This window comes from Fringilla coelebs, assembly GCF_963513975.1.
Source record: "Fringilla coelebs genome assembly, chromosome: Z".
In the NCBI taxonomy this organism is placed as follows: Eukaryota; Metazoa; Chordata; class Aves; order Passeriformes; family Fringillidae; genus Fringilla; species Fringilla coelebs.
Window position 1 is genome coordinate 7,323,497 of NC_140031.1, and position 25,664 is coordinate 7,349,160.

Below are 25,664 nucleotides of genomic sequence, written 5' to 3' on the forward strand. Positions count from 1 at the left end.
ACTACAGCTTGTAGCAGGAACCATTAATACTATTAATAACCTCTTCTTAACATGAGACCTTTTCAAACTGCTGGACCCGAAACACTTGACGCATTTCACTGCCTACGTGTTGCAAATCCACACCCTCCAAGGAATTTCACAGCCATCACTGATGCAGGCTGACCTCCTTGCACCTGCAGAGCAACATCACAGGCAGACCTCAGGTTGTCCTGCCCGAAACTCATAAACGTGTCACCATACAAAGGAACAAGGGGTCCTCTGCAGCATAACAGCTCCCCACTGTGCTTTGATGTGCCACCAAACAACTCCACTTCTGAGCATTCCTGTTCACCAGGGCACCATCAGTGGTGTGCAAGCTTCCGTCTTCCCAGATCACTTTTCCCAGCAGCAGAATACTGGAGCTGCGCAGACCAGCAGGCTTACTGTGGAGCGTCCAAAAATTCAAGGAAGGTGGAATGCAATCCCTTTAGAGCATGAGTACTTTCTGTAGCAATGATCTCCTGTCTAGTCTGTTTGCTATTACATCCATCCATCCATCCATCCATCCATCCATCCATCCATCCATCCATCCATCCATCCATCCATCCATCCATCCACCATCCATCCATCCATCCTCATAGTCACCATTACTCTCACTACAGGTGAGCACCTACATTTCCGTGGAAAGGGCAATGCAGATTTTTTCATCAATGGCCATCTCATCTCACTTTGATTTATTTAGAAGGCAGGCCTATTCTTTTTGTCTTGCCTTCACTTTGGATGCCACCACCATGACTTCCTTACTTACAGAGTATCTCTGATCTTTACTGCCTGTGACCATTTCCCACCAAATACCTCCTCTGAAAGGGTTTGATTTTTATAAGTGACCATTTGCTGCAGGGAACAGAGAATTTCTTTGCTTTTGCAATCCCACTTGTGTGCTGGGGAGAGGCAATGTTGGGAGGACTGCTGTTCCATACCCTGGGGTTCGAGAGAAGGGTCTGGCCTGCATCAGGGTGAGACTGATTGTAAGGAAGGGAGGGAGGGAAAGGGGAGATAGAGACGCAAGAAACCTCGTCACTTCCACAACTGCTACTGCTCAGGAGAAAGGAGCAAAAGAAATATATATCTGCTTGCCTATTAATTTAAATCTAGACACAGGAAGAAGTCAACGAACTGTAATTTATGAGCTGTCAAAGACTGAAAAATTCCTTTTGACACTGTATTTTCAGTTATTACATGCTTTCCTGCAAGACGACAGCGTAATTCTGTAGGGAGTCTTCTAGTGAACAGCACAATAGCAGAGGGCAGTGGGGGCTTTCTTATTATCTTTTCTTCCCCCTTTCGTCTTCTCTCCCACTCCTTTCAATCATCCCCCCTTTCCTACCTTGCTGCTTGCCCAAACAGCAGTAAGGAAGCAAATCAGCAGCAGTCCCCATCCTGCCAGCCCTTCAACACCTCCAAGGCAGTGCTCAGTGCTGGGCTGGGTCTGGCACCATGCAGAGATTTCTGAGGACTCACTGGGGGATGGGAATGGAGATTAGGCAATGACCACAACTCCACCACAGACAAGGGAAATAAACTCTCACACTGTCTCCGGCATTTTAAGCACTTCAGCTGGTTTGTGTCTGCCCATGCTGGTACCCACCGCTCCTGCTGGCACACCTTTTGGTTGGGTCCCCCTCACTTGTATCAGCCCTGATTGACAAGTGCCAGCTCCCTCAGATGCCCAGAAGTTGGCAGCACTGACTGCCTGGCTCCCTGCTCCTCCTAAAAAGTGAGGACAGTGGAGATTCCTGCCAGGATCCTGGGTAGCACATGCTTCCCTGGAGAAGAGCAGTTTCTCCTCTTTTTCAAGCCCTCCTGAAGGTTTGTTCCTTGGAAGGCAGCGGTAAGGTCTTGGGATGGACACCCCTGGACAGCACAAAAAACAGAGGGGTGGGGTGGCAGTTTGGTGGTAGTGTTTGTGGAGGGGAAAGCTTGAAAGGGTCACTTGGCCATGGGCACCTGTCCACATCTCCATCAAGTTGTGGGGACACACAGGTTTGGGAAGCGATGACAGTGGTACCTTTGCCCAAAGTCAGTTGATGGAGGAACCCAAGCTGACATCAAATGAAGTTTGACCTGAAAATGTTTCTTTCTCCTGAATCCAACCTGAAGTTCCCTTGGCATCCAGCTCATTTCCTTATCACTTGGGGACAGGAGTGGGGGAGGCTTTCACAACAAATGTCATTTATCCCTGTATTTCCAAATCTTCCTTTTCCTTACACACACAATTGCTTTTTAATTTGAGTTGCCAGTGGTAGTGGTAAGGTTGTCTTTTTGCTTTATTTTTTTTCCTCCCAGCTTTGGTTTCTCACTCACAGCTCAGAAAACCCTTTTAAGGTCTATTCTCTGTGATAGGCACTTCACCTCCTATTTAGAGAATCACTCCCACACGCTGCACGCATCCATATGCAAACACGCAGGCACACGATTTTTCTGGGTGAACTGAACTACAAATCTTGCACTTTAATATAATTTAGGCAGCCTGTGCAAAGCTCTCTGAAGTCAGGATTATGGACTAGTCTTCTGAAAAATGCTGTAGAAAAGTCCAGAGGAAAGGATCATGATTTTTGTGGGGTTGTGCTGCAAGGCAAGTGCTCACAATCCCCAGAATCTATTCCAGGTTGGTTGTCTGTTTAACTTTTGTGTCACCCCAAGCCTGAATTTGAGCCAACACCACCACCTACCATACTTAGGCAGTGTTTGAATGGCAATGTCAGACCTTCCTTAAGTCTGCCATCATTGCTGAGGTAGTAGGTTCTTTCAGAATTGGGTATCAAAACAACCAAGGCCAAAACTCCCCTGGATTGCAGGTGAAGAGATGAAAAAAAAATGAAAACAAAGAGGTTTGCCCAGAACTACTCTCACATCTAACAGCAAAAACAGGGAGATAAAAGGCTGTCTCTTGAATGTGAGGTGAATCCTTAGGGACCTGGGGACAAACTGTTGTATCTAACTCATGAGTGGGTTATTGGTGGGCAAACTTTCAGTGTTTTTGTTAAAATCCAGGAAAGCCTGCACCAAATCCTTCAAACTACTGCCCTCTGGGTCCTAGCTTCCACTTAGATAAGGTGTGAGCTACTACCTGGAAAAACGACAGGACAAGTAGCTGTCTGTAAGACCAAGGATCACCAACCCACCCAGGGCTAGATCTTCCTCAGTCTGGGACAACGTGGCTGGAACAGGTCTCAAAAAGAGACAGTGAAAGCCAATAATGAAACAGTGGAAAAGACAAAGCAGGACTCAATGCATGTTCCCTGACATATTTTGGTTAACATTACATATGCTAAATAAATGTCATCCCATCTGGGACCTGGGCTTTGTTTCCAGCTCAGAGAAAAGTTCAGGGAAGCTGAATGATAAGAACCCTATTTCCTTTGCATTGCTTTACTGTGCAGGGAGGTCTCTGAGTGCATACAGTACAATTACTTTTGCTCCCAGGAAAAAAACACATTGAGGTGGAGAAAGGAAAAAAACTGTCCTGTGTTTCTTGTTACATGAAACACTTTTAGGAATTATGACTTTGGTTTCCTTTATTTGCTGGTCTCTCCAGTTCTCACAATCTTGGTGGGAGTAGCTTGCAAGGGGGTATTTAATCCCAGGGTGCCACAGACATAATAGAGGCAGGAATATAATAAAGAAGAACAGGGTCCTTCTTAGGATAGTTGAGTCACTGTATTTGCAAAGATAACATCTACACCCGCATAAAAACACAACCTGCCAGTGAACCAGCCATTAAAATAAGCTGCAATAACCAAGAGCGAAGAACAGAAATAACTGTCGTCTGTGCCCAACTTCTATAGCAATATCTGGAGAAAGGAAAATGCAATATTACTTAAATACTGCTGTTAGAGGATGGTGCTGCAGCAGAGGTGAAGTCCTGCTGTTCAAGCTGGCAGAAGGAACAATGCCAGAGGCAAGGGAAGGAAGGAGAGGGGCTATGTGTCTTCGAGATCCTATCTTCCCCGTGGCAAAACTGACTGATTGAGTTTTCCTTATCAGTATAAGTTATCTTGAGCTGCAAAGGTTCTCTAGAATTGGAACTTCCTTGTAGTTCTTGCTGAGCACAGTGTTCAAGAGGGTGGACATTAAATGGATTAAGAAGTGGGTAATGGACAAATCTCAAAATGCAGTTGTCAAAGAGAAACCATGATAGAGTGAGGGTATTTGCAGCAGGGCTCTACACGGATCAGTAGCCAGCTCTGACGCTAGTCAGCATTGTCATGAATGATGTGGAATTAAATATCCCGGCTGATAAAATCTGTGGATAACACAAAATGGAAAATTGTAAGGACAGAACTCTGATACAGAGTCATCTAAGTCACTTAGGTCACTCTGAACAAGCTTTGGCTGGCTAAGACATTATGTGCGTGTTTCTGCAGAACCAAATCTAAGCTGACTCAGGGTGGAATAGGGCTGCAAAACAGGCCTAAAGAATGAGGGGTTGCATTTCATAAGACAGCAACCTAGAAAAGTACCTAGGCAATGGTGTAGAAAAGTGGTTGGCACGCCTGGGGAAGACAGCATCATCTCCCAGCATGGTGGTAGGCAAACCATCTAGGAGGCCTCTTGCTATATAAACACAGAACCTGAAGGACGAAGATAATTTTTAGTACGTGACACTGGTGGAGAGAGTACTTCAGAAAACTGATCCAAGCCTGGCATTAATCTTTTAAAAACTGTAATAGTTTTTTTAAAAAACCTGTATAATTGAAACACATGCCTCTAAGTGCCAGGTTTGAAAAGTTGTGCTCTCTTGCCTGAGAGAGCTCCAAGAGACTTGGGGCTTCATGGAAGTATCTTTTCTGGGAAAATAGGCTATATACGAAAGAGCACTTTAATCACCTGGAGAGAGACTGCACTTTTCTCTGAAACTTTTCTAATTTGAACATGATGCCAAACACTTTAAAGCGAGAAGCCAGAGACAGGCTCTTGTCACAAGAGGATGCACATCAAAGCAAGCTATGATGCTGTCGGTTGCTCTCCCTGCTGTCCTCGTAGTAAGAGTTGGCCCCTCACCAGGACACGCATTTTAGCCAAAACACAGCCCGTGGGGATGTCTGAGGGGCAGCACCAGGATGGCTTCAGCACAGTGGTTCAGCCCCCTGGGGCAGCTCTGTGGGCATCTCGGGTACAGAGGGGGAGAGACCAGACCCCTACAAATCCCTTTTGAACAATCCGGCGTGCGAGCCGCTGACTAGGCTGGGGTTAAGGGGGTTTGGGGAGAAAGGAGGAGTTTACCACTACTATATTTTCCCCAGTGCAATGCCCATCTTTGCTTGCTGACTGATGCTGCAGATCACTGAAGAGGGTCTTTAGCACGGGGAGCGCGCCGAGCCCGGCGCTGGCTCTCTGTGTCAGTGTTATCGCTCGCTGTCACATTGCGAAAGAGGAAGCGAGTCTGTGCCACGCACACAGAGAACAAAGCCCTCACCAAGCCGAGTGAGAGTTACAACTTGTCAGCACGTCTCTCAGCCTGCCGAGGGCCAAACATGAAACACAAAAAAAGGCCTGAAATGAGGGGAAAAGGGAAAATAATAGCACAGCGAGCTCTCAAGCTCAGAAAAGGCTTGCTATAAAACAGCACCTTCGCTCTCTGCTTCTCTCTGTCTCTCTGAGTCCTGGCTACTGATGAAGGGAAGAGATGACTCCCCTTAGCATAGTTACAGTACTGTTGCAGTAATACGGACCAGAGCCAGGTTCAGATCTGGCTTGCACAGCCCTCCTTTCTCCACACACCCCAAAAAACATTGTTAGCCAAAAAGCATTTTTAGTAATGATGAAATCTGAGGTGGAAAGAGCCTGAGGAGGGTCATTTTTTACTGTATGGACAGTAAAGCTCTAGTGGTTAGAAACACCTTTTTGAGACTTGGACTTTACCCTGAATCAGTCAATTAACTTTTCCCATTAGTAGGAATGGGATAACAGTTTTTTATATTTGCTGATCTTGCCTTAGCTGTGTTGGTGGGACAAATAATTCTATCACTGCACAGTGTATGTGTGTAATGTTGATTTATACCTAGTAAGATCTTGTTTCAGGAAGCTTTCTAGATTTATGCTTACTACTCGTTTGGTCCAGGTGTATCATTTTCTCTTTCAAACACTTTTGACATGGATAATATGCCATGGCAAGAGAAAAACAATAGTATGGTCAGCACTGTGCAGGGCTGAAATAAAAGACCAACTTCAGAGCACTTCTGTGAAAAAACAGAGATGTATCCATACAAACAGGAGACAAACTTCATACGGACTCCATCTTATACTGCCAGTTGTTGTTGATACAGTTCGTAGTACATGCATCCTTCAGGCTGTCTGGTCTAATTAAAATTAGATGAAGCAGAGCACTGTCAGTAAAAAACTACTTGACAAATATTTGTCTTGCTCCCATCATGGCACTGTGCTGCATCTCCTTCTGATGCCCATACTGGTAAGGGATTGAGCTCCCCTCTATTAAGACTCACCTGCTGTTAAGAGAAAACATCATCCAGTTCAACACCCTTGCCACAGTCAGGGACCCCCTTCTGCCTGACAAGGTTGTTCAAAGCCAAATCCAACCTGGCCCTGGACACTTGAGTCTTCTGAATAGACAAAGCAATGCCCCTCCTCTTGCAGGTGTATAGAAGTCTTTTGTCCCCAGCTCTTCCCTTTTGCTTTCCTCCATGAGTTCTATAGCACAGAGTCTCAGGTATGAGCTCGAGTGGCACATGTAAGATCAAGGTGTGGTTTAAAGCCAGGATTTTATCTAACTCTTGATGAGCAAGACAACACATTTATTAATCTTGAAGGAAAACATATGGACAACAATGGTCCCTCAGAGAGGTCAAGGGTACCCAGCTATGTGATATTTACAGAAGCAGAGTCCTCTTCAGAAAGAGTTACTAGGTAGCGTTGGGCTGAGATGAGAAGGATTAAAAAAGATTGATGGAAAGGAGAAACTCATCAAGGAGACAGATAAGGCAGGATTGGGCCCTGAGCACTCCCATCTTCCTGCATGTGAGAGAAGATGATGGAGAAAAGATTTGCAGACGCAAGCCACTGTTATCTCATAGACATCCACTACAACCAACACCTGTTTGCTGTGATTTCAGACCACAGCAGCCAGGATCAGAACTGTGGGGCTGCCCCCACAGGCCCACCAGGGAAGGGCTGACTAAACTGTGTGAATGGGGAGGCACCGAGCCTTATCCTGACCAAGCGACCCACCTGCCCACAGCCCTGCCAGCAGCACTAGTGCCTGCATTAGACTGCCTCTGCAGCAGGAGGCTGTTTATGAACTAATTCTTTACTGCTGGCATAGCACCCGGCTCGTTTTCACCTTTCTTAAAGGTTAACCTCATTTCCTTCTATTAGTTGGTTTTAGCGAATGCCATTCGGCGCGGCAGTTAAAGAGCTCTGTCAGCGGATGGAAATGACAGTGGCATTTAAAGCCAGCCGGAGTTGAGAGCTGGGGGGGTGGGGAGGTGGGTGGAAGAAATAATCTTCAATAAAATGTTTGTAGGGAGATGCTAAGTGACATCAAAGAAAGCAGCCTTGCTTTCCCCAAGAGGAATAATCTTTGGCTCAGCATGCTCCGCGGGATGGGTCTCCCCTGAGTTTGAAACCAGCGCAAATGCAGGGAGAAAAAGTGACTGGAGGATGCCAGAAAGGGCTCTGGGCATTCTACCTTTATGGATAACTTCTTTTTGGGTCCAGCTGGCCTTAGTGACAAATGTGTGCTGAATATTACTGCCACTGAAGGAAAGTTCCCCTGTGAGTGTGTTGATTATAAATTCTATTGCAAGCCCAGCCTGGCATTTCAGGGCATCCTGTCTGATCCCAGTTTTACTGCATTCCTTCTCTTCTCTGCAATGCTGTTTTAAAACCTGGGTTGAGACCTGCAGGAAAGTCTTCTACTCAGAGGAAGGATGAGCTTTGACTGTGCAGAAGATTCCACGGGGGTTTGTTTTCTTTTCCTTACTGCAACAGAACGGTGAAAGGAGTGTAAGCAAACAGGCTTAATCAGGGAAACACATGCAGACTACCAAACCCTGGCACAGAAAAGGTGTGATGGGCGTAGTCCAGGCTCTTGCTGTCCGTCTGCTCTGTCCTCACCAGATCTCTCCTGAATTGGGTGTAAGACATTGTTCCATATCAGGGAGGATCTGCAGTACCCGGTAGTGGCAGGGACATCTGAGCAGTGTTTCAGCAAATTGAGAGTCTGATCCAAAGCCTGCAAGGCTCCGTGGCACTCTTTTTCATTAACTTCAATAAGCTCCAGCTCTAACCCTGAATCCCCAATGTTTATTTCAAGCACTGGTGTAACATCACTGGAATATAATGTTCCTCCTCAGACACACCTTAGGGTAACAGTCTAAATGAATATGTGGATAAGTCAAGCCAGATCCTGCTGGGTGACATCCTGAAGCAGACCCATTCATTTCCTGGGTCATTTGTCAAGCTGGCCAAAGTATTTCAAAAGGCCAGTTGCCTAGCCCAATGTGTAGTTTTGTAAAAGGCAAAGCATTCCCCTGGAACAGATTCATTTCAGTGAGATTTTTGCCAGGAGAATTTTTTTTTTAAATTAATGCATTGAGTTCTCTTTTCAGGAGGTACAAATCTATCATTTTAACGGGATCTTTTTGATTTAATTTTGTTTCAAGTCTGTATTGTATTAAACCACTAGCTTCCATCCTGAGTTAGACCAAAGGTTTGTCTAGTCCAGCATCCTCTGTTCCAACAGTGCCCATTAGAAACAGTAGGAACAAGGCTTTTATGAAAAGTGATCCTCTCCCTAATACCCTCTGGCTTCCAGCAGACAGAGGTTTAGTGACTAAGATAGATTTTGCATCTGGATATTCATGTTTTATAGCACTGAGTGGACATAAGCACCACTAATCTGTCTCGTTCGCCTTGGAGTTAAATTTATTACTTTTGCATCCAGCAACATCCCATGACAGAAACGTCTTTTATTTATTCATATAGTGTGTGAAAATATACTTTCTTTTGTCTGGCTGAAAACCACAGCCATTCTGCTTTATATATTTTATGTTTTGAGGTTATTAAGACAAAGGCTTTTTATTCCTCTGAGACAATACCCTGTAACATTTCACAACTGAAGAATTTCCGTTTCACAAGAACTTTGGCCTCTCCAACTCAAAGTGGAAGTACATTTTTTGAGACATCAGTATTTCTTATAGAAAAAAATCCCATTTTTCATCTAGTTTCAGTCATTTCATTATATCAGTGTAATTGAGGGTGACAGCAGTAAAAATAATAATAGCGAAAAAAAACCCCCAAAAACCAACCAAACGTAAAACTACCAACAATAACAAAAAACCTACTTAGGCACCCTGGGAAGAACTGGCAAGAATGCATTAAAGTTTCATAATAGCAGCTTCTTCCTGCCAGCTGGGCTAGGAGAGTCACAAGGACAGGTTGGGAGGATCAGACACCCTAGCCTAATCACACTGGCACCACGACATGTGCCTCCACCTTATTGTTCAACTGCCCATATGCAGGTGTTTTCTATATAGAAACAGAGTCCCATTCTCACCTTCCTTTTTATCAGCAAAATCTTCCAAATGGGACTTCCACCCAGTTAGAGCGGAACTGGTTTAACAAAAGTTATGCTGTCTTTTTGGGTGACCTGTCTTGTGGGGAAAAAAGTCACTGTCAGGGTGTCCTAGCAGTCAGTGGGTGTCTGGAGGATTAACTGGGTGGATCTTATTGGGGTTCAGGTCTTGTACTCTTCACCTGCAGCTGGTAACATGCACTGCATGCCCAGCTCCACTGCTTACATCCACAAGCAAACCCTCACAGGATTTCAGCTCTTGCTCCATAAAGCAGGGTGAAATTATTTTTTTTCCCCCAGTCTTCTTATTTTTCTGCTTGCAATTACAGGCAAGACTATCTCTTTACATGCTCATAAACACAGCCTGGCAAGCTCCACTTTTGATTTTAACTAAGGATTTCAGGTACAGCATCAAACAAGTAATGCACAAAACTTCTGTGTGAAATACAGCTTCATAACTGAAGTGAACATTAGGCTAAGAGCTATATGAAGTAGGAAAGGTGTTATTGAGACCACTGAGACGTGCTGCTTGGATTCCTTTATTATTATTGTTTTCTTTTGCCTTTTCTTCATTTTCTTTGTTTGTAGATAAGGGCACAGAGAGGAAAAAAAGCAGGAAGTTTAAAAAAGCAATAGAGAAGGGAGTTGAGGCATTTTGTGGAGATCTTTAATGACATTCTGTATAATTTGAAAGTGGGGAGAAAAGGGGAGAGAGAAAAAGGGAATTAGCAAAAAAACTGGCAAAAGAAAAGTGGAATGTGGAGAGAAGCGTGTGGATGAATTTTAATGCAATCAGAAAGCTGTAATAATGGTAATAAAGGAATATATTCAGACGTCAAGAGAGGGAGAAGGGAACAGGACCCGCGACACCAGAATTTAAATTAGACATAGACGTATAATTCTCTTTTCTTCCCCCCCTCCTTTCTTCAAATGAAGAAAATGGAATTTTTAAGCACAGCAAAGGAGGGATTAACAATTGGCAGGTTTTCAGCCCTTTGTCTTTTGGCGAATCCCATTTAATCACTGTCTTTAATATTAAGGAGGCTGTGGCCGTGCGGGGCTGTCTCAGGCTTGGGGGAAAAGGGATGATATACAGAGGAAAAAAGAGATAACACTTAGGTTCAGGCAATTGTGAGGAAGTGTTTCAATTACCTCCACTGAAGTCTTTAAAAACTGAAGTTTAATTTGATCTGAAATGTCGTCCCAGTTCCCGCAAGAAAAAATATGTCCCTCCCACCCCCCTTCCTGCCCATGCCCACGCTGTTTCAATAGTCCTCAGTGCTCAAGGCTGGAGTGCTACCACAGATTAATGTCTTGGCCTTCTAGGCTTCTGGAAAGGGTTTCAAAGCTTCGACAGGTCACCAGTGAGATGAGTTTAGGAACTGAAACTTATTTCCCTGACATACCAGTCTTGACACCACTGACCCTGCGGAGTTTGTCAAGAAGCTTCTGAGCTTTGCTCTGAATGGGTGTGAAAACCAAATGGCCCCTCAGGCTCAGCCTCAACCTTGTGTGGCCACAGAGTGAAAAGGGGATGTTACACGTAGGAATTAAGATCTGTTAAATTCCCCAGAACGAAAGGCAATAGGAGTGGTATTCAAATATGAACTCCGTCTGAAAGATGAGTGCAAAAGCATAAATCAGTGTTCATTTGAGGTGTCATTTGATAGTACAAGACAGTCTTCTCCTTTATCTCTTTCTTCTTCTGGAAATCCATCAAACTGGGCCAAGATAATATTTGTGAATTCACAAGAGGAAGTAGCCCAAACAGTCATGCAAATTCCTGTGAAGTTTAGTCACAGCACAGCTGGACACATCTGCTCTTCCATGCTGGGTCTCCTTAGGTGCTTTCTCCTAAGAATGTTTCCAGGGTTGCTCCTGGGAAATGGGAACTGTAAGAATAGGCTGCCAACAGCTATGGAAAGAGGTCTAATTTTACCTTTTTTCATGATTGAAAGTTTGATTTAAATTCAGATATTCTTCCTGTTGTGTCAGGATTGTGAGAAGAAAGTGTGTGTTTAGGCTATAGGTTGAGTTTACAAAGACCAGATTTTGATTCCCAAGTATTTTCCTAAAAAGCATTGCCTCCGGAACAATTCTCAAAAATATTCCAGTTGTGTGTTTCAGATAACGACTAAGAAGAATCATGAGGCACAGTTCAGAGGCAGAGGCTTTATGCTTTGCCTGGCACGGGGTTTTAGACTTTTCTCACCAGCAGCTTTCCAAAGCAAGGGCTACAAATAAAATGGATCTTTTCAAGTTGTTTTCCCAGCTCAATATCAAACACCATGAAACCTGTCATTTAAGATCTGCACAGGGAATCTGCACAGGGAATCTGCACATCTCTTGGCAATGGACACTTGTGGTGGTACTGTTCAGCAAGTCAGAACTACAGATATTTGTCTTGGGGTTATAATATTTGCAGCTGTACAAGAAGAGTCTGCTGTTGGGATTTTTTAGGCTATGTCTTCATGGCAGGGTTTGCTTGGCCCATGGCCAAAGTTTTGTCCATACCCTATGTGCACAGAGGAAGCCTGAGTGTGTTTTCATCTGAACTGCCCAGATGAGTCTCTCGGTTTGCAGTTGGGTTTCATTTCAGTGCTGGTGCACAGAGGGTGTTGCTACAGCCAAACCCAAACCCCACCCACCCTCCTGCTCTCAACAGTGCCCTCCATCTCCTTCCATTTTTCATCATGGCTCTGCACTTTTTCCATCCTGCTCCTACGCTTGCTCTCCCAGACAATACCTGGATGGGGTTTGCAGCTGCTGCACATCAAGGACCTCTCCCTGTTCCCTGTATAGCAGGTCTTTCCTCAGGAAAGTAGGACTGTAATATGGACTAGGGCACTGAAAGAGGAGAATAGGCCCAGTCATGTTTAATTAAAAAACATCATCTTAGACATTGGGTTCAACATCTGGCAACAAGTTAATTTTCTTTCCAGTTTCTCACAGGTCCAGCACCTGTGCTCTCCTGGACACAAGCACCTTGATCGCGGCGTCACTGTCTTTAGGAGTCACTACTGCAGGACATGAAAATCTCTCCCTGTATGATAACTTCAAGATTCACAGTCATTGTAATTTGCCAAAGTACACTTTTATTGAGGACTAAACCCTGCCTTGACTCACCCCCACGCTCTTGTGTGAAAAGGAGTAAGGAAAGCTCCAGCCACTTAAATCTGATAGAAACCATTGTAGGGTTCAGCTACAGCTCTGACTCCCAGCCTGCCAGGTACATTTCACTATTTCTGCCAGGGCTACCTGTGCTCCTGGAGTATGGCAAACCTCACCAATGCCTTGAGGCTGCCTTTTTCACTGGGTAATTTACGTAGCCCATATTTCCACTGAGGCCACTGTCCTTGGCAGAGATAGAAGTTTTAATAACAGTAACTGCGCCGTCATCCATCTCTTTGGTACCAGGAATAACAAATTACTCTAAGAGAAAAGTGCTTTTGCTTTCTCTAGTTTCCAAAGCACTGTTTAAGATGGGACTCAGGAGTCCCAAAAACCAGTCTGAAACATACAGAAAAAAGCTTCAGCCAAGCTCTTGAATATCCTCATAGGTCTACTCTTCCATAACTGGATCAGGAATGATTTCCACTCTTTCCCAAAGCAAGATCTAGGTTCTGTCTATTGAAAATAGTTTCTGGCATGTTGAAAATAAGCAGAAGGAAGAAGTTCCTGACTCAGTGCATGCTTAAGCTAGAGAATGTCTCGCTGCAGGATGTGCTGGATGCTCACAAGCACACACAGGTTCAAAAGTCCACTGAACAATTACATCAAAGAAAGACACTTCAGAAACAACTACATATGAAAAAACAAAACAAAACAAAAAACAAAACAAGTAAAAAAAAAAACAAACAAAAAACCAAACCAAAAGAAACAAACAAAAACAAAACCACCACACTTCAGACTCCAGAATTCCCTGAATTGCAGAGCACTGAATTCTAGGAGAATATTTGGGGGGATCAACAAAATTCCCTGCTCTTTTACTCTTCCCTAGACGTCCAAACTGGCTGTTGCCAGAGACAGCAAACAGAATCAGACAGACCCTGTGTCTCTTGTTCAGCTGTTCTTTCACTCTGTTTACAGGATCCATGTCCAAGTCAAGGCTCAGAGTGCAGCCAAGCAATTAAGTAAGAGAAATCCTTCAAACTAAGTTTTTGACATGCAACAGTGGAGAGTAACGCACCTGTGGGATGAAGCTTCCTTCTTTGCACGGGAGAATTATGCTCCCACACCTGGGCTTATATTCATTTGCGCTTGTCCCCATCACACAGCTGTTCAGATTAGTGTTATTCTCTCTAGCCCGGGTGTCTCAAAGCCTCTGTCTCCAGCAGTTGGAGACCAGCAGCTGTGCAATCATATCTGCTAACGTATGGGATATAAAGGATCTGTTAAGTAAAACCAAACCAGGGAGGGAGGAGGGGGAGAGATCAGTGCAAAGAAATCAGTCCTGCTAAGATGTGATTAGGGATGCCCCACAGCACCCAGCTGCAAGGAAGAGGTGAACTCAGCAAACATTTTAAAGCCTGCAGCAGAATTAGCCCCTTGAGGGTGTTGTTTGATATGGGGAGGAGGAGGGAAAAGGGGCCAAATAGGAGCTGCAGGTGGAAGGAGGGTTTGTTCGCTATTGTTTGGAGTCAGGTAGCGCTATGCTTCTGTTGTTTGGGCTTTTGAATCTTGTTGGATTTTTCCCCCATCCTAATTTTTGAAGCACCTCTGTTTTACAAGGTTCATGTATTTTCCAGCAAGGTACCACGGAGAAGATAATTAGCTAATTTACAATTAGCTACAACAGTATTCATAATCACTTCCCCTGTGGAAAGGGTGGTAATCATCATCACGTAGCTGTAGGACTGCTGTGAAAATGGCAATAGGAGTGTGAAACCCAGGCCCTGGGAAATGCCCTGCTTTTAGCCTATTGATCACTTGATTATCACAGGTTAAGGGGAGTGTTGGGGCACTCTGGCTCAAGAGAATGACAGGTTTGAGCTTGCAGATTTGAGTTCAGAACTCAAACCAAACTTTCATAACATTCAGGGCATCTGCAGCCTACCCTTCTCTCAAGCTCATTTTTTTCTTCTTGGACCTGTGGAGGATTCCTTGGTCATGACTGTCTGAAAGAAATCCAGGTTTATAGCTCTTTTTCAGCACCATGACTTTGGCATGTGCCTGATCCCACTGCTTGGAGTTGGGAGTTCTGGGGGATTGAAAGGCTGGATGTGAGTCAGCAATGGGTTCTTGCTGCCCAGAAACCAGCCTTGTCCTGAACTGCATCAAAGGAAAGCTGAGGCAGCTGATTCTGTCCCTCTGTTCCATTTTTGTGAGACTGTCTCTATATTTTTGAGACTGCTGCACCCAGCTCTGGGGGCCCTGCTACAAAAAGAGTGTGGACCCATTTTGGAGTATCCAGAGAAGGCCACACACAGGGAGCTGGAGCACCTCTGCTATGAAGACCAGCTGAGAGAAGAGAAGGCTTCAGGCAGACCTTGTTGGGGTCTTTAAATACTTTAGGATGCTTATGAGAGGTGGGGACAGACTTCTGAATATCATCAGTACCAGTAGGATAAGGGCTCCTGCTTATCAAACAAAAGAGAGCACATTCACTCTAGATACAAGGAATAATTTTACACCACAAAGTTGGTGAAACACTGACATAAGCTGCCCAAAGGGGAGTTTCTCATTCCTGAAAACTTTCAAGATTCTGTTGGACAAGTCTCTGAGCAATCTGCTCTAGTTGAGGATGTTCCTCCTCACTGCCAGTGGCTTGGACCAAATGACCTTTAAAGGTCCCTCCCAACCCAAACCACTCTGATTCTGTGCATGTCAGGAGCACTCTCAGTGCAGCCTCCTCTTCCTTTTCTGCCAAGGACAAATCAGGAGAGTGGGCAAGCAAGATCAACCCTGCTTCTTGCATCCTCTCTGGTAAATGTGCCACTTGGTCCTGTGCACCAGCTTTTCTTCTTACCCACACCTGCATAGAAAACTTCTCCAGTTTCTTGTTTGTTGCGTTGTGGTGCCAAGGAGATAAACTTAAAGGCCTTTGCAGTGCCAGCACCAAGGCACTGCAGCTGCTCCCCCTCTGTGCAAGCATTTTTGGGAAAGGGGGGAACAGCAGCTGGCACAAATTATTATTAGCTATACAAATTAGCCTGGGACACAGAGATGGTGAATCTGTCCCTCTTTATTTCCGAGGCCTCGGAAGTTCTAGATGGTAAAGCCAGTTTGCGCTTTCCCAGTTCAAGGATCCAACCTCTTTGTTTTGCATGAGGAATGCAAGAACACAAGTGTATTTCTATACTCTTATCTAAATGTACCCCCACACACACATACATTAGCGAGAGCTATCTGGATAAACACAATCCTGTGTCATGTCTCCCTGCGAGTGACCCTAATTTTCCCCCAGTCCCTCCACAATTGCTGTGATTCTTGTTCTTGTCCTCTTGCTCCACAGAGGGTCAAACATCCTGCATCTCATTGTCCCTTCTGTCTCTTTAATTAGTGCCCATCCTCCCCCCTCTCCTCCTCGCTCCAGTGTTCCCCCTCCCCATCTCCTTTCAGCACTTGGTTTGCAGCTCTCTATTATTTCACCTTTCACGTGTGCCGCCTCCTTCGCCCGGGCCCATCTGACACCTCTGCCTTACACTCATCATGGAAACATAACATTTAAATACAAATAGAACAGGGAATAATTTAACCCCTATTTGCACTGGGGAAGGTGCCAAGGCTGCATATAAACACTGCAGGGAGGTCTGTAGATGTTGTATATTTATCTGACAAGTTGCGTTTCTTCACCACGGTGCCTTGCCACCAGCTTTTCCTGACAGGCACGAGCCTCCACTCCTGGCAGAGTGGTCAAGAGGAGGGAAGCCTGGTTCCACAGGGGTTTTGGAAATGTGACCAAAGGGATATCTCTGGGCACCCTGATTTGCCGTTGCAGTGGTCTTTCTCTGCCTTCTTGTCCTCCTGTGAGGATCTTGGAGTGCTACCTTCTGTCACGGTTGTGATTTATTCATGGCAAAATGGGGCAGACTGGAGTAAAACCTAATTTTCTGTATTTTCAGAATTCACCAGCAAAAACATCCTTGGCTCTCCTCTGTGCCACCACACGCAAAAATATCCACCCACGGTTGGAAATTTCCATGGCAAAGAGGGCACGATGGACTCAGCTTGTAGAAAAAGACTGATAATGGGGTGTACAATAATGTGGGAAGACAAAAGCATGAGGAGAAGAGGCTCACATGGACACCATATTCAGTTGCAATGTTGCAGGGCAGAGCCACTGCTCGTAGTGGTGTCAGTTTTAGAGATATTGCTGCAGCACGATTAGTGGGGAGTTCTCAGACGAGACAGAAACTGAAATTGTGACTTGGGAGAATGTAATAGACAGAAATTTGGACAGGTTGCTCCTCCCAGAAGCAAAGGGAAGAGGCTCAGATATGAATGAATACTTGATGAACAGCCATTTGTGGCCTTGAGGAGGCTACATGAAACAGGCCTCTTTATCACACCTGTTCTTAGACACACTAAGGTCACTGCCCTCATTCCTCTCGTGGGGAGGAGATGGAGGATGCTCCTCCTGGGTGCCCATCTCTGTTGAGCAAGGCTGTGTGGTGCTGCAAGGTACAGCTGCCTCTCTGTGGCCACAGACCCGTTTAGGTTGAGCACAAGGTCATGTCCACAGCTCATGCTGGGGACACCCCAGGCTCCTTCCTGGCTTCTTTTAGGCCTTCTCTTCTGCCCTGGACAATGATATTTCTGTTCTCCTTGGCTGTATCTTCACTTTGGTCTGGGACACATGTCTTAGGAAGTCTGATCTGAAGATTTTTTGCCCCACAGTCCCACAGTCTGAAATGGCATTGAGCCTGGCAGTGGAGGAGATAGGGGACTGAGTCTGCCCAGTGCTCTGAAATTTAGGTGGGTATCCTGAGACACATGGAGTGAGAACAATGTCTCACTGAAAAAGGAGGAAGCATGGGACTCAGGATGGTGATATGGGTGGATTATTTTTGGTAGAGACAGACCCTACAGGCAGGAAGAGCTTAGGGACAACATCATCTAGAACTGCTCCAGGCTGGTGAGCAGCCTAAGACTCAGATTTTTATAGCATGTAGCACCCTCAAATCTCACTAAAGGACACTGGAACACCTGGTGAGGAGCACCAGTGGTGTGCACACATGGTCAAGACACACCTTGATGACATCAGCACATCCCCTCTTCATTTTATTATTGCAATCTCATGGCCTTTTTTAGACCTATTTACAAAACAAAAGTCTTCTTGGTGCTTGGCATGCCAGTTTTTTGTCTGGGATGTGGAAGAGTAGTGTATGATGATGGCCCGGGTGTAAGATGCTCATAAAAGACCATTAAAAGATAAACTCATTAGCCAAGATGTGGAAAACATTAAAGGTCCCTTCTGCTGGACTCTTCCCTCCCTTTTCCTATTCAGGATACGTGATGAGTGTTGTTAGAACACGGTGTTCAGTTCCCTGAAAGAGCTGGGATGTGAGAGGCAGATGCAGCACTTTGTTATAGAAACTTCTGAAAGTAAAAAAACACTTGTTAAATCAACTCATTTTTTATCAGTCTAGAGTGTGATTGTGTAGAGTTTTGAGATGGCAGATATAACAAATTATTCCCCTGACTACACAGGGTGATGTTTTTTGGGCGGGAGACAGGATGCTGGTACGGAGATGGGGTTGGAGATGATGTCCAGGCAGTGGCTGTCCATGGGGATCCCCTTCACGCCATCTCCTCTGGACCAGCAGCTCTGGGGGAGGGTGATCCTCCCCTTTTACAGAGCCTGCCCCTGAGGTCAGATGACCATCTCATGGGCAGCTCACCAAAGCACCACATCATCTGCCAGCCAGTGCAGTCCCAGTGCACTGCAAAGATGCGGGGTGGGGAGACGTAAAAATAATAATTTGAGCAGTTCCTAAAACACCTGGTTTCAGCTTTGCATAAACTAGACCAGACAAGGCAGTTTCAGGCCAGTTCCACACTAGAGAGTTTTGCTGACAGAGGAGGGATGTGATTTTTTTTTTTTAATGATACATTTATATTAGCAAAAAGTCTGGTGAAAACAGTTACACAGCGAGAGGAGTGCTTTTGCTGATGCAGCTTATTTGAAACAGGGGAAGCTGTATAAAGTACAATATAACACTCTTCTGTTGGGCTGAAAGTATTTAACAGGCACAAAATTTCTAGACAAAACCTTTTGCCAATCATGTTCCTAGCTCTTTCCAGTCTATCTGCCCCCTTCCTAAAATATCTTGCAGAAAGCTGGTTCCATTTGCCAGATAGGTTTTATTCCAACACCTTTGGAAGAAACCTTTGGACTTTGCTCTGGACTCAATTCCTAAGGCTCTACCATGCCCTAGACTGAAAGATGCTCCCCAGTGCACACCGTGAATTTCAGCAGCTGCTTCTCTGAGGCTTGTACCTCACATCTTGGAGTCTCTTTTGCAGGACACTTTGGCCATTGGGAAAACAAGCCTTTCACATGTCCAAATCACCTTCTTGTGAGGTGGGGACAACCTACAAGCTGCGTGGTGTTGGCGGGGTTCTGTGCACCACTACAATCTGAAATTTTTGTTGCCAGCAAAGACCTCAAAACACCTCTCTGCATAATAAATTCCAGCATAAAGTAGGAATATTTCTTGCTTTAATAGGTCTATCAGAAGGCTGTTTCTGTTTTTCTCACCTATCAGAAGTGTACCTGTATCTCCCTAAACCTATTTTTCCTGCCAGTGCAGCAGCCTAGCTGAAGGCAACATAATTCCTTCTTTTCTGTGGGCAGTACACTTTTCGTTGTCGTGGATAACTCGACTGCAGGGTTGAAAGCTCCTAATATCCTCATTCAATAGCCACTGCATGAAAAATTATTCACATCCAAGGCTGTAAAGTAATTTGCCAATGTGCAGGTGCATCTTGGAGAGGGGAATTTTGATCAAACACTGGTTTGAAGCAGAACAGATTGCCTACTCCAGTGATTTCTCAGTGAACAAAAGTGACATGAATTGCCCAATTAGTCAGCCAGAAAAGGGTTATTGTAAACCAGTGTTTTGTTCAGCTTTAGGTTAACCTGTACACTAAAAAAATATATAAAATTTTAAGAAATTATTTTGATATTTACATATATTTATTCAAATTTGTTACCTCTGCTATGTAACATGCTCTGAAAAAACCCTCTTGGTTTACACATTTACATAGTGTTTAATGAATCATAAATAAGACATTTATGAATCATGTGCAAATGGCCTGTTTACATACACGACGTAAACTATGTAAATTTCCTTTTTTTCTTGGTGTAATGGTAGTAGTGTTTGAACAGGAACCAGATTGAGAGGTATCACTCAGCCCCCTCTGAGATCTTTCTGACAATCTTTCTTTTTTCACCAATATTTTCTGGAAGTGTCCCATGAAGATCCCCAAAATTATTTGGGTTGGGAGGGACCCTGAAGATCAGCCAGTTCCAATTCCTGCTCCGGGCTGACTCCAGCAAATCCCTGTGGTTCCCATGCTGAGAGCCCAGAGCTGGATGCAGGGCTCCAGGTGGGTCTCAGCAGAGCAGAGGGGCAGAATCCCCTCCCTGCCCTGCTGCCCACGGGGCTCTGGATGCAGCCCAGGACATGTTTGGTCCTGTGAGTGCACAGTGCTGGATCACACTGAGCATCCTTGTTCAAAATACAATTATCCATTAGCAGAAAATGTTCTGCTTTGTCATGAAATGCCACCTGCCTGAGCTATCTCAGATATTAACAATCGTATAAGTTAACTTTATATTTCAAAAAACTATTTAAGTTTCAAAAACTTTGGGCTTATTTCAAATGAACTTTATAAATATATTAAAAATCTCATCCAGACTTGTAGATACATGTCTCTGAGTGGGCATGAATGACAAATCTCCAGTTTACAGGCTGTGACTTCCTTTATATCCTGGTTTTAAAAAGCTTATGTTATACATTTTTTTCCTGCAACTTATTTAGTATTGCGAGGGCTACTAACTTATGTTATTTTTCATTTGGACTTGGTTCCAATGCACTATATTTATCACATTCCTCTTGGATTGCAGTCTGAGCAATGTTGTCATTTCAGTTACTGCAAACTGACTGCAAAAATTGATCAGGAGAAGCTGATCTGGAAGACTTTGGTGCCTAGATTTTAAGAGGCAGATAAAGATTTTATAAATAACCAAACCATTTGAGTTTGTTGTTTGGTGGTTTGGTTTTTCCAAGATTTGCTGGATTATTTACAAGTACTCATGTGAAGTCAGAGGCTGTTAAGTTTTTTCAAGCCAGCCACCTGAAAAGACTAGCAGCTTCTGAGATGTGTCACCTCGGTGAAGTCACCGTTTGTGTTGCATGTGATACTGAGCCATTCTGGCTTTCACATCCCTCCTGAAATATGGTAAGCATCTCTTTATTTTGTTCCAGAAGACAGAAAACTCTTTGTGGGCATGCTCAATAAGCAGCAGTCGGAAGACGACGTGCGCAGGCTATTCGAGGCGTTTGGCAACATCGAGGAGTGCACAATCCTTCGGGGACCCGATGGCAACAGCAAAGGTGAGGGATGCCTTGTGCTGAGCAAGACCCTGCTCTTCGTGTATATATAGTTTTCTGGTGTGATAAATCATGCAGCCCCCATTACAGCACCTCCTATTTAGGAGGGGGCACATTTTTGCTCTGCTGGTCGCTCTCTGCTTGTGTGTCAGAGGAAAAAGCTGATCACGTTGTAAAACACTCATCTCCAGTGGGCTATGGGTCACACATGCAAATTGATGCCTCCCCTCTGAACAGAGCCTTTACATTCACTCAAGATGTGCTCTCCCCACCCCGCTGAACAAGATGACTCTTTCTTTAAAAAAAGCCAATATTGGTATTTTACATCTTCTCACCGGCTCCATCATCCCTCTGTTTGTCTCTCATCCACCAGCCCCAGGTCTTTCCCTTCTTCACCTGCTCTTTGCAGGGAGTCATACCAGCCAGTGATTGCAGCTGCAAGGGTACAGGTGCCATATTACACTCATTACACATTTACTGTTGGAAACATGCAAATACTTCATTGCAAATCTAGGTGCCTTTCCTCCTTCTGCCACTTTTTTTTACCTGATAGCACAGAAGATCTTCTGCTACAGCCCAGGCATGAGAGTGAGGCTTCTTTCTTGTGCAGGAAGGTCGTCTTTTTCCCCAAAAGTCTCTAGACAAAGTAACTTCAATCGTAATAGGAAACCCTCTCCTCCTAGCAGTTAATGTGCCCATTAAATATTGATCTGCATATAATATAGCATAAACTGTGTTGGCATGTGCAACACCAGAGAAGAGTCCAGTCCTGCCAACACAGTTCTTATTTCACTGGATATTTTGACAAGTGACAGCATCAACCAGCACATTTTTGCAACAGGGAAGCAAAAAAATCTAAATCACAGTGATGCACTGGAGAAAGATATTGTTATTCTATAAAATCACTTGTGGCCAAAAAAATTACTTTACACCAGCCTCATAGCTGTTCAACACACATCAACACACATCAGCACAGATCAGCCTTCTTGATATAAATGGCTGAAAATAAGCTGCGGGCACCTTTTTTCAGTTTTGGGGTTACTTCATTTCCACCACACCCAAAGACAGGGGCTGGCCCACAGGGAAGTAGGCTAGGATGTCCTAGAGAAGCTCCAACCATCATAACAGCAGACAGTTAAGCATGTCATTCACTGAACAAATCAGTAAATTGGGAAAAACAAAAAAACAGGTCTGGCTGCTTCCACTTGGAATGAAATCTAATGACAAAGGAGTTAAACAGAGTAATAATAAAGGCAATAAAGTCTGAGGTCTATAAGAAACAAATTCCAGAGGACATCCAACCCACAGACTTGTCTTCATACTTGCTCTATCTTTTTTTTTTTTCCTTCTAAAACAATTTCATTATAAGACAGAATCTGAGTGGCAGCTCCATATTGCTAACCAGTTTAATTATTAGTGCTAGCAGACTGCAGTCTCAGGCTGACGTTTCACTGAGCTGTTCAGGATCAATACTGAGCCTTGACAGAGTTAATATTACCAGCTTCCATTTGCTGGTGCTATTTACTGAGAATGTGAGGCTCCTAATTTACACACACACGGTTTCGTGCATGCACACATGCACACAGAGCAGTCAATCCAATGGAAAACTTAAGGCTAGTGCCCTTATCTTAGGAGACAGTCAGGCAAGCCACAACTCCCACAAAGTTATTCCCAGTCTGTAATGTTTTCCATCTGCTAGAAACCAATATGTGACACACACACATTGCTTGTGAGCTACTTATTTTGGGTAAAACCCATAAGGCTTAAATTCCACGTAAGTTGAGATTTAAGCAGATTGTCTAAATTCCAGATAGCAGTCAGATCCCATGCACTTAAATCCTGCCCAGCCCCACCAGGTATCCCTGTGGTGAGCCTCTACACCCTTCAGGTAGCTCAGTGCAAGCACTGCTCTCAGAAGCTGGGCAGCAGCTCCCCAGCTGAACCTCATCACAGTCCAGGCACAGCCAAAAAGCTGCCTAAGCCTTTCCTGAAGCCGTGGGTGCTCTCCTGAGCCATGGGCCATGGCCTTCAGAGTCTGCAGAAATATCTCCTGATTGAGTTGCAGTGCGAGGAGCAATGGCTGGGGCAGGTAACCAAGTGGCAGAAGAGCTGAGACTGAGGAATTTCTCACTCTGAAGGGGAATGCAGCACCTATGTTCCCTGGGAGAGGATGGTGTGCTTCTGCACGACTCCAGGTAAAGCTCACCAGGGTCCTGGCAGGAGTGCAGGAGTTCTCAGGTGAGGGACCTGAAGTGCATCCAGAAGGACCCACAGAGTCTTCATTGCTGCTGCTCTCTGTGCAGCTATTCTTTTTCCCTTCCTAATTTTTTCCCACTCAGCAGTCTGCCTCAATAACTCAAAAAGTAAAAACTTAACAGCACCCTCCACAAGAAGAGCCTTACCCTGTGCAATTATATTCCTAGGGCCTGATTCTGCAGTCTCCTCCAAGCTGACAAAACAACCAGGGCAGCCCTTCCAGCCCTAGTCGGGAGGCAAAGGAACAAGAAAACCTTAAGCACATGTATCACCCTGTTCAGCAGAGGTTATATCTCTGTGTGTGTCAAAATCCCTTCACATTCCAGAGTTGCTCCTGTCAAAAGGACACCATTGTTCTGAGGAGAGTGACATGACTCACATCCTCAGCTCACCCGCTCCTGGAGGCAGTTCTGGTGACAATGGAAGGAAGATTATGTGCACTTCTGGTGTTGTGTACAGAAGCCATCTGATTGAATGCACAAACAAAAAGGACAAAATGTTGGGATCTGTGCTAGTGCCTTGCCATTTACACCAGTAAAAGCTGAATTTTCACTCATCCTGCTACCTCAAAACCTACTGGAAGCAGTTAATAGAAAGCAGTAGGAGGGATCCCATTAGCATCCTGAGCATTAAACAAGATAAATGCCTGCTACTCCCTTTTTTCCCACCTTTATCCAGCTCCACTGATCCATCAGGACCCTCAGCACAGGGGTGAATTTCACCTGACAAGAGTGAAGCCTTCAACATGACAGCGGCACCACAACCAAAAATCCTGCTCTAAATTAAATTGGTGACTGGAACAGGAAAGCTTTTGTATATTTGCTAATCAGCATCTTCTTTTTAGAGGCAGAAAGTACAAAAGAATCTCTGCAAATAATTAAACACCCTAATTCTGGATTATCTCTGATTAATGAAGAGGAAGACGCAGTATCTCAGGAGCCTGGGAATGCTGGGCTGGGATTATGTCATAATTGATCCCTATTGTTTTCAGCTGAAGTTTATCTATCTCATTTTCTCATGATTGTCTCTTCTCAGCTCCTTATAAATTAGATCCAACTATTAGCAATAATCATTGGCCCTTTCCTGAAATACAGCCTGAGCACAGTGCTGAGAGGGTGATGCAAAGTGAACAGCCCTCAAAGTGAACTGTAAGATATTTTATATGTGTATATTATTTTTAGAACAGGCTATCACTACTTTCTTCAATCTCACTTCTATCAGCCTGCAGTGATGATTTTAGGGACCTTTGGGGTTCATTTTTCTACTTTGCATCTCTTCTACTTTCACCCTGCGCTGTAGGGACCCAAAAGGGTGTGAAGACTTTCTAAACTTGCTGCAAGGGGGCTGAAGGCGAGCCATGGCTCTGTCGGGACTGGCATCCTGTGCCCTGCAATCTGCACCCCTTCAGGGAAACCAAGAGGGCTTTGCAAATTGATTAAAAGCTCAAAAGTCGTTGGTAGTAATAGAAGGGGATGGAAGCCAAAACTTCTCAGATCTCTCCCAATCTGTTCCAGAAACTGCCTTAGCATATGGAAATTACCCTTCCCATCTCTGAGTCAGTTTGCTTGTAGCTGGGAGTGTTGGCAATACTTTCCCCCACTCTGGAAGTGCATGTAACCCTTTGAAGTGTTGATCATTTTTGCACTCCAGCACATACCCATAAATGCACCTTTCTGCCCTAAAACCTTACGTAAGAGTTGGGTGTGAGATTCCCCACACAGCAACACAGGCCAGAGAAACACTGCCCACATTTCTCTAATGTCCAGAAGAGAACACCTACACAGGCACTGACTTTGCAGCTATGAAAAACTAAGATTCAAGGCAGAATGGTAAGCAACACATGGGTACCTCTTCCACCCCTGCTACTTCACCAGAAGGTGTCTCATGCTTTGCCAGACCCAAGTGTCTTGGAGCCAAGACAAGCTCTGGGCAGTCTGTCACAGTGAAATCATAAGGTACCTCGTGGGTTTGGAGTAACTTGAATACCTTCTGTACATTTGTCCTGTGGTTGCTTGTGTCAAGAATGTGCAGCTTTCCAGTAACTTGCACATGCTTCCGTGCTGTTTCTCACAACCACAGAGGGAGGAACAGTCATCATTAGGTCTAATATAAGTAAAGGAAACAGCTTTTTCACTCAATAAATTGTAAAACTGTGCAAGATTCTGCCGTGGAAAGCTGTGGATATCAAAACACGACTGGATTCAAGATGTTCTTGCTAAGTTTGTGTCTGTCAGTACATATTACAAGTAATGTGGGAATTCTGGAAGCAGCTT

General features: G+C 44.6%; 1 protein-coding gene across 20 annotated transcripts in view; it reads left to right on the forward strand.

Annotated features, from left to right (window-relative positions):
- Positions 1-25,664, forward strand: part of CELF4 (CUGBP Elav-like family member 4) — a gene marked incomplete at both ends in the record, with an annotated part of 671,538 nt that overhangs the window by 571,137 nt on the left and 74,737 nt on the right. For 7 of the 20 annotated variants that reach the window (XM_084225676.1, XM_084225693.1, XM_084225683.1 and 4 more), the window contains one exon: positions 21,010-21,138. In XM_084225676.1, coding sequence (XP_084081802.1) covers positions 21,010-21,138 — 129 coding nt within the window. Of the gene's footprint in view, positions 1-20,988; positions 21,139-25,664 lie in introns of all 20 variants that reach the window. The other 13 variants (XM_084225687.1, XM_084225695.1, XM_084225685.1 and 10 more) reach the window with 2 other exon arrangements.